A 9,805-nucleotide genomic window follows, 5' to 3' on the forward strand; every position below is an offset into this window, starting at 1 on the left:
AAACCAGTCACGCGCCGACCTTCAGCCAGTGCCCATCGGACCTGACCCGCCTGTGAGGAGTGCATGTCCACCTCTCAATCAGAAGAAGCCTTGAGCAAGGCGGGGCGGGACATCAGTAGATCGTGTCCAATGAGGAGCCAGCGCCGGGTCGCTTCAGGACAGACTATTTCTGAGTCTCCGCGGAAGGCGGAGAGAAGGCCGTGGGGCCGGCCAATCAAAGGGGGCGACTCAGGTCGGTGGGGACCGGCAGCCAATCAGGAGAGCGCTCGCCCCTGACTCGCCCGGCCCACGCTTCCCGCCAGTCCCCTAACCTGAAGCTGCGGCGCGGCGGTCCCTGCGGCGCGGTGGTCACTGCGCCGAGGTAGTGGGCCCCAGCGCTGCGCTCTCTGGCCGTTCCTTACAGCTCTGCTCCAGGCTCCCGTGCAGGCGTGTAGTGGGACATGGCGAACTCGGGCTGCAAGGACGTCACGGGTCCAGATGAGGAGAGTTTTCTGTACTTTGCATACGGCAGCAACCTGCTGACAGAGAGGATCCACCTCCGAAACCCTTCGGCGGCGTTCTTCTGTGTGGCCCGCCTGCAGGTGAGTGCCCCCGCCCGCGCAACCCACGCCGGGGCCGGGATGCCCCGAAGGCGCTTCCTCGGGGGCACAAGTGGCCGATCGGGCCAGGAATGCAATTCTTCCTGATGAGGGTACTAGGACGCGGCTTCCGCCTCCTGGGCGGGTCCACCTCCTCCGCTGCGCCCACTGCCCGGCGCTGCCCCGGCCACGGTGCCCTCTTGGGCTGCCTAGAGTTTTCCCCCTCCTGGCCTTTGCACCGGCTGCTCGGTCTGCACCGATTTGGCCTCTCGTCCACTAACTTAACAGATTGCGTACAGTTGGTACTTCTGGGGAGTCTTCTCTGACCTGAGTCTGGGAATTGGTTGCTTTCTGTTCTGTACATACCTTTGTTACAGCACTTCTCACCTGGCATTGTGAAAATCCGTTTACCTGCCTTTCGCTCCTCGTCTGAGAGGCCCTGAAAGCTGGGACCATGTCTTATTCGTAATAATGCTGTGTTCAGTTAGGTCAAGGGGCTGGATGAACTATAACCAGTGTCGATAAATCATTGTTCTTCAGCCCAGTCCATTCATTCATTTAGCACATATTCTTCTGGCACTTAAACACTAGGGGTATAAACATGATTGAGTAAAGTGGCTGTTTTGAGGAACTCTCAGTCTGTAGGAGAGAGGTGCAATAGATTATGTACAAAACCTTTTTGACAGCGTCGAATGAGACAAACATGATCTCTGCTAACCTCGTCAGAGTTCTTAGTTGCAAGCAACAGAAACTGGCTGATTTAAGCAAAAAAAAAAAAAAAAAAAGAATGAGTTGAAAAGGCTATTGGAGAGCTCACAGAATGACCAGGAAGGCAGGAGTACAAAGCTGACAAAATGGACAAGCATAAAGGGAGGCACAGCAACTGTAATACAGTGGGCATCACACAACAGAACCAGCCCACGGAGCCTCTTCTGCACCACTGCTGAACTTGGTAAACGTGGATGCTGTATTGTTCACCACCACCACTGCCTGCCCTGGACACTGCCTGCCTCTGTACATCCCTGCAGTTCCTGAAACCCAAATGTGTCAGCCACTCTGGTGTCCCTGCTGTCTTGGGCACTAGCTTCTAATTGAAAGCACCAGAATGTCCTGATTGGCTACGTTTTGGCCACGTACCCATGCCATGACTTTAAGCAAAACTAAGAGAACCAACTTCTGGCCTTTGAAGCCTCAAAAATGGGAGTCAAGCTCTGGTACTCCCTATTCCCAAACTCGTAGGGAATTTCCCAACTGTAGGAAGGAAGTCTAAATGCTTATAGTCAGGGCAAGGGGAAGAGATATTAAACAAGGGATTATTCAGTTACAGGTATATGGTCCATCTTAAAAAGGAGGCATGCAAAGTGCAATGGGGTGTATGACCCGGGTACCTGACCTAACTAGGATGCTCAGGAAAGCCCTGCCCGAAAATGTGACTTTTAAGTTGAAACCTGAATGATTGCAGAGGTGGGGAGCACACAAAACAGGGAACAGCATCTTCTGCAAAGGACCTGAAGAAAGAGGAAGCTGGATCTTTCAGTCAGTGTGGCTGGAGTTTAGTAAGGGGAATGTGGCATGAAGACTGGAGATACGTGGAAGGGCCACATCTTCCAGGACCACAGAAGCCAAATAAGACACACTGCAGAACTAAAGCACATGAAAGATCAGATTTCTATCTCCAAAAGCCCATTCTGGTCACATGGAAAATAGATTTGAAGGAGGGAAGAGTGGATGTGGAGAGTTCAAGAAGTTTTGCAGCAATTTATGCCAAAGATAATGAATGGCATCTTGAACTAGGGTGGTGGCAGGGTAGGGTGGATGGATTTGAGAACTAATTTGGAGATAACATTGTTAAAGTATAGTGATTGAGTGTGAAGAGAATATCAAAGATGACTCAGGTTTTTGGCACCAGGTAGATGCAGGTGATGTTTGCAGAGAAAAGAGGAAAATCCAGTTTGGGAGGAGAAAATTTTAAGTTCAGTTTGAACATTTTGAATTTGAAATGCTTGCTAAACAGTCAAGTGAACAGAATAATGTTAGCAAACATTTATTAAGTACTTACTGTGTGCTAGGCCCTGTTCTAAGCACTTCTGAAGCTCAGAAGAGAGATCTAGTCTGGGTTTAAAGATGATCAGAATATTTGAAGCCATTGGAGGGGATGAGAATGTCTTGGGCAAATTGCCGAATGAATAGAGAAAATGGCCTAGATCATGGGTGTCCAATCTTTTGGCTTCCTTGGGCCACGTTGGAAAAAGAAAAATTGTCTTGGGCCACACATAAAGTACACTAAAACTAATGATAGCTGATGAGCTAAAAAAAAAAAAAAAAAAGTCCCATGCATAATTTTCGTGATGTCCGCCACCACAGGTAAGCAAAAAAGTTCTTGTATCCAAAGTGTTGGACACCCATGGCCTAGACTGAGCCTTGAGCAACTCCAACATTTAAAAATCAGGTAATGGAGGAGGAGCTGGCAAAGGGGATTGAGATCAAGGAACAGCCTGAAAATTAGGAAAGAGGCAGATCAGGAGAAGGTGGTTACCTATGTTCCACTGAGAAGTGGAACAAGATGAGGAATGAAAATAGTTTATTGGATTTAGCAATACACAACCAGTTAGTGTGAATCGTAACTTTTATCAGATCTCCTGGTGTCCTGCCAGGGACGTGTGGTCCTAGAAGAACATTTTTGTTTGTTTGTTTGTTTGTTTGAGGCCGAGTCTCGCTCTGTCGCCCAGGCTGGAGTGCAGTGGCGCGATCTCGGCTCACTGCAAGCTCCGCCTCCCAGGTTCACGCCATTCTCCTGCCTCAGCCTCTCTGAGTAGCTGGGACTACAGGCGCCCGCCACCACGCCCGGCTAATTTTTTGTATTTTTTCTTTTTTTTAGTAGAGACGGGGTTTCACCGTGGTCTCGATCTCCTGACCTCGTGATCCGCCCGCCTCGGCCTCCCAAAGTGCTGGGATTACAAGCGTGAGCCACCGCGCCCGGCCGAAGAACGTTTTTTATGCTGAATAAAGGTCCTGGTCACTCCAACCAACCCAATTCCTGAGATGTCTGACAAGTTTGTCGAGAAAATATAAGTGACAGGGATAAAATATAAACCTGAAAAGGATCCTAGAATTATCATTTAGTTCAACCTTTTAAATTTATCCATAAGGCAACTAAGCTCTGGAAAGATGGAAAGAAATCTTCCTAGACCAAATAAGCCACATAAGGATTCTGTTTTTTATTTGTTTTGTTTTTATTTTTTAGTTTTTTTTTCATGTAAGGATTTTTAATCTTCCCCAGGACTCTATCCCCTGATTGCCCACCTCTGTGAGGAAAGAAGTTAAACTAGAAACCTAATCTCATTACTTATTAGTTCCAAGAGCTTAGGAAGGTTGCTTAATCTTTCTAACCCACAGTGTTTATTGCTATAAAATGGGTATAAGAAAGTTGTTAGCAAAATAAAAGGGAATGGTCCATAATTATATTATATATTAGCCAATAGCACTGCATACAAAATGATCCACCTGCCACGGCCTCCCAGAATGTTGGAATTACAGACGTAAGCCCCTGCACCTGGCCCCCAAAACGCACTCTTTTATCCATGCCTTTGGGCATGCTCGTCCCCTGCTTAAATGGCGTTCCCATTTGCAGTTAGTGTTAGCTGCTCTTATGATTATTGTAGATAAATTAGTATAATTCGTGAGTATTAGTGTTCATAAGTACACAAATCGTTCATCCTCAAATGCCAGGTCCCTCAGGGCAAATTTGGTGATATATGTTGGTAGGATACTCTACAGACATAAAAGGAGAGAGAATATTATAACCCACATGTAGCCATCACCCAGCTTGTCTCTAAGTAAAAATTTATGTGTATGTAAGAAGACTAGGAAGTAATTTGCGAAAATGACAACAGTTGTGTTAAGGCATTAGGGTTATGGGTTTTTTTTTAAACTTTTTGTTTTTGTTAAGATGTCTATATATATTCAGTGTATGTTTCATTTTTAAAGAAAAATATTTAAAACACATAATCCTTGGGATCTGGGTCTTGTCTGTTTAACTTTATATTTTCCACAGCTTCTTATGCATAGAAGGAACTCAGTTTATTGAATGTTTTAATTGCATGGAGTTCAAGGTAAATCCTTTTTATTTTGATGAGGGAAATTTGGATTCAAGTGGATATTGATCATATCACTTTGATTTCCTTTGTAGGATTTTAAGCTTGACTTTGGCAATTCCCAAGGCAAAACAAGTCAAACTTGGCATGGAGGGATAGCCACCATTTTTCAGAGTCCTGGCGATGAAGTGTGGGGAGTAGTATGGAAAATGAACAAAAGCAATTTAAATTCTCTGGATGAGTAGGTGGCTTCTAATTATAAGTTAAACAGTAACTAATTCAGAAAGCAGATTGTATGTGAGGATGTGTATCTGTGTGTTAGTTTTTCAAAACCACATACTACAGACATATTCATTATACTTTTAGAGTCAACATAAAAGGCATGATAATGTGAGTTTGCTAAAAGATCTAGAAAGGCTATATTTTCTGATAAAGATTTGGGGGGATGTTTGTAATCTCTTATGTAAAAGATGGAAGCCCTTATTTTTCATTCTATTGTCTTTCATAATTATTCTTTGTAGTTTCATACTGTGAAAAGGCATGAAGATTTCTGTAATTGTTACATATTTTTGTTGATTTTGAAAGTACTTGAATTCAGTTTTTAAAGAACAATTATTTAAGATGGCAGGTGAATCAGTAAATAAGTAATACTTTGTAAAAGCATTTGACAACATGTTAGAAATGCTTTGATACTTTTTATACCTAGAGCTCTCAGAGTTGTGTGGCAGAGCACTTCATGCAAAGAAAAGTTGCAGAAAGAGTAGGCCTTGAGAAGAGGGTTATCTGACATGCTCGATACTTTACCTCACTTGTGAAGGAGAATGAGCCATCCTCTCTACCTTTGTTCTAGGTGGATATTCTCTTGCTGTCAGAACGCCATCCATTTTTGTAGCCCAAAGAACAATGTTTCCGTGGTATAAAGTTGAAAAAAAAAAAAAAAACTTCCTTGAAGCCTCTTTTAAGACAAGATAAATATGGAGAGTTATGTTAGGAATATAACAAGTAATATTATGTCTCCGGCCTTCTAATTGAAATGCTAAGCTAAGCTTACTTTTTTTTTTGTAACGAAGTTTCATTCTTGTTGCCCGGGCTGGAGTGCAATGGCGTGATCTCGGCTCACCCCAACCTCCACCTCCTGGGTTCAAGTGATTCTCCTGCCTCAGCCTCCCAAGTAGCTGGGATTACAGCCATGTGCCACCATGTCAGGCTAATTTTTTTTGTGTTTTTTTTTAGTAGAGACAGGGTTTCTCCATGTCGGTCAGGCTGGCCTCGAACTCCTGACCTCAGGTGATCTGCCCGCCTCGGCCTCCCAAAGTGCTGGGATTACAGGTGTGAGCCACTGCACCCAGCCTTTTTTTTTTCTTTTTGAGATGGAGTCTTGCTGTCTCCCAGCCTGGATTGCCACAGTGCAATCTCGGCTCATTACAACCTCCACCTCCCGGGTTCAAGTGATTCTCCAGCCTCAGCCTATTGGGTAGCTGGGACTATAGGTGCCCACCACCACGCCTGGCTAATTTTTGTATTTTATTGGAGATGGCGTTTCACCATGTTGGCCAGGCTGGTCTTGAACTCCTGACCTCAAGTGATCCACCTGCCTCGGCTTCCCAAAGTGCTGGGATTACAGGTGTGAGCCACCATACCCAGCCTAAATGCTAAGCTTACTTTTCATGTGGTAAATTTATATATTCTCTATCCCAAATACATAGGGAGCAAGTATGCTCATATGTAGTTAAATGTTTAATCCCATACCCCATCTTGACTATTATAAAAAGACCTTACCCAGTGAGCTCAATTGGCTAGGTCAAATATGGTTAAAATTTGGCTGTTCTGGTTTCAGGCAAGAAGGGGTTAAAAGTGGAATGTATGTTGTAATAGAAGTTAAAGTTGCAACTCAAGAAGGAAGAGAAATAACCTGTCGAAGTTATCTGATGACAAATTATGAAAGTGCTCCCCCATCCCCACAGTATAAAAAGGTAAGCTATGTACAGACTGGTGGTAATTACTTTTTAAATTTCACTGAGAGAAACTAAAGAATATATTGTTTTTAAAAGACTTTAGGCCCGACGTGGTGGCTCATGCCTGTAATGCCACCACTTTGGGAGGCTGGGGCAGACAGATCACCTGAGGTTAGGAGTTTGAGACCAGCCTAGCCAACATGGTGAAACCTCGTCTCTACTAAAAATACAAAACTAGCAGGCTATGGTGGTGAGTACCTGTTATCCCAGCTACTTGGAAAGCTGAGGCATAAGAATTGCTTGAACCCGGGAGGTGGAGGTTGCAGTGAGCTGAGATCAGGCCACTGCACTCCAGCCTGGGTGATAGTGAGACGCTCTCAAAAAAATTTCTAAAAAAGAAATGAAAGGTTTTGTATGTTTTAAATTCCACGTAAACATTTATTTTAATAAAATTTTTTTAATATAAAAATGATATTTATGTAATGTACAGATTCAAAAATATTATGTGTAATGATAGAATTATGTTTTTAAAACTATTAAAAAAATTTTTAGAAATGTATATGAGTCAGAATTCTAGACATGTATTTTCTTCCTTTCTTTCTTTCTTTCTTTCTTTTCCCTGGCAATAAATTTTTGCTTCATTTTTATGATGTAGACATGTATTAAAGTAGAAAAGAATATTTATGAGGGTATTTTAATAGATTTAGTCTCTCGCTCTTTCTCTTTCTATATATATATATATATATACACGTATATGTATATATATATGTATATGTGTGTGTGTGTGTATATATATATATATATATGCTTTTATAATGTTTTTCTCCCCATAACAGTATTTTATGAATACCAAGATTCATTTTTATAGGGGAAAAAAACATACTTTCTACTGCTGAAATGTTTTTCATCCCTAGGTGGAGAAAGAAATGTCACACTGCCTTTCAGAATCAGGGAAATCACCCTTGCAAGCACAAGACAAGAATGTGGGATAGAGACCCCAACATTCCTGTTCAGAACCTAAGCTTAGCTCTCTGTTGGCAGGCCCAATCAGGTCATGGCACCTGTAATAGGTAATCTGGTTCCTAGGCCTTGTCTGGAATTTTTTAGTATGGAACCTAGAGAAATTAGCCTGGTATAGATTATGAAAGTATCACTAAACACAGTTGCCATTTATTCCCCCATGTCCAATTCAGAGCAAGGGTAAACTCTGGCATTGTAACCAAAACTGCTCTCTGTAAACTTTAAATTTTTTTTGAAGAATGGTATTTTTTTTCTTAAAAGGTCATATAAATTCTAGATAGATATGATTGTCTTAATATTAAAATATTTAAAATCATATATTGAGAAAGTTGGTATTCCATGAGGATGCTTCATTTGGCTTTGAAAACTCCATACACATTCATGCTCAGTGTGAGAGGAATGACGGTATTCTATTTGTTATATAATTGTTTATTCCAGAGTTATCTGAAAGCTAATATTTCATACTTTGAGAAGGCAAATAAAGCTGTGGTATGGTACATTAAATTATATTCCTAACTAAAAGGGTTTTTTTGTTTGTTTGTTTTAACCATTTCCAGATCATTTGCATGGGTGCAAAAGAAAATGGTTTGCCGCTGGAGTATCAGGAGAAGTTAAAAGCAATAGAACCAAATGACTATACAGGAAAGGTCTCAGAAGAAATTGAAGACATCATCAAAAGGGGGGAAACACAAACTCTTTAGAACATAACAGAATATATCTAAGGGTATTCTATGTGCTAATATAAAATATTTTTAACACTTGAGAACAGGGATCTGGGGGATCTCCATGTTTGATCCATTTTCAGCAGTGCTCTGAAGGAGTATCTTACTTGGGTGATTCCTTGTTTTCAGACTATAAAAAGAAACTGGGATAGGAGTTAGACAATTTAAAAGGGGTGTATGAGGGCCTGAAATATGTGACAAATTAATGTGAGTACCCCTTCTGTGAACACTGAAAGCTATTCTCTTGAATTGATCTTAAGTGTCTCCTTGCTCTGGTAAAAGATAGATTTGTAGCTCACTTGATGATGGTGCTGGTGAATTGCTCTGCTCTGAGATTTTTAAAAATCAGCTTAATGAGAGTAATCTGCAGACAATTGATAATAACATTTTGAAAATTGGAAAGATGGTATACTGTTTTTAGAGGAATAAACGTATTTGTGGTTTAACCTGTTGTCTCTACTAAAGTACTTCATTTCATTATGTTGTTAAATCATCACACATGCTGGGTCTGGTCTTGGCCATGCAGCATCTGTAGTGGAGTAGTATTGTACGGACTCTGGAGCCAAATAGCCAAGGATCAATTGTCTGTGCCACCATTTCTCACTGTGAGACTTTGGGTTAGTTTATTCTCTGTGTCTCAGTTTCCTCACATATAAAGTGAGGATAATCAAAACATCTACATCTTAGGATTATTTTGAAGATTAAATGAGTGTATATATATATATATAAAATAAGCTTAGGATAGAAAGTGGCATATGGTAAGTATTAGCAATTCTTATTTTATTGAAGAATTAAATTTGTCCAGGGCCATCCTTGGAACAGGATTTTAAAGTAGGAGGGTCAGTACAATGAAGTGAAAAATGTGGGGAGGCAGAGTCACTTGGCTTTTCAAGAAATGGTGACCTTAAATTTATTTACTGAATAAATGAAGGAAAGAAGAGTCATGCATATTCAGTATCAAAAATTCTCTTAATGTCTCTGTGGAATGCAGTGAGCTGTGCCTTCTGAACTGGAATGCGGCTGAACTAGTTGCAGGAGTATAAAATAAAAATGTGTTCTCTTGTGAAAAATGTAAAAGGAATTTTCAGGCTACAGCTGCAATTCTGTAGTGAGCTGTCATAGATTATATGTTAGCCCATATTTCATAGCTGTCACACCTCACTATTTCCCATATATCCACTCCCATATTCTAGTTTGCTCCTTGTTCTTAATTCCTCCCAAGAAAACCAAGTTTGTCAGTGAGCAAGAACCCACTTATAAGGCTTATAGTAGTATAGTGAGCAAGACTCAGTTTTGCTGTAAATACTAAGAATTGAATATTATTCTAATAATCTCTCACATAAAATGACAACTTTGGTTAAAGAATTCAAAATGCTAACAATAAAAACCTTCATGTCTGCCTTTTAAGAAAAATCTGGGGCTGGGCACGGTGGCTT

At 41.3% G+C, this 9,805-nt stretch overlaps 1 protein-coding gene across 4 annotated transcripts; it reads left to right on the top strand.

Moving 5' to 3' along the window:
- Positions 1-297: 297 nt before the first annotated feature.
- GGCT (gamma-glutamylcyclotransferase) lies at positions 298-8,815 on the top strand. Of its 4 annotated transcripts, none has more exons than XM_032758406.2 (4): positions 298-581; positions 4,768-4,913; positions 6,510-6,645; positions 8,205-8,815. In XM_032758406.2, exons 1-4 carry the CDS (start codon positions 441-443, stop codon positions 8,346-8,348), a joined length of 567 nt encoding a protein of 188 aa, XP_032614297.1. In that variant the 5' UTR covers positions 298-440; the 3' UTR covers positions 8,349-8,815. The 4 variants fall into 4 exon arrangements, with proteins under 4 accessions (XP_032614297.1, XP_032614298.1, XP_058289399.1 ...); XM_032758407.2 differs by lacking the exon at positions 6,510-6,645 and adding an exon at positions 7,542-7,697 and having other exon boundaries at positions 8,205-8,355; XM_058433416.1 differs by lacking the exon at positions 6,510-6,645.
- Positions 8,816-9,805: the final 990 nt, after the last annotated feature.

The sequence above is a fragment of the Hylobates moloch genome, unplaced genomic scaffold (assembly GCF_009828535.3).
Source record: "Hylobates moloch isolate HMO894 unplaced genomic scaffold, HMol_V3 SCAFFOLD_1, whole genome shotgun sequence".
Lineage (NCBI taxonomy): Eukaryota > Metazoa > Chordata > Mammalia > Primates > Hylobatidae > Hylobates > Hylobates moloch.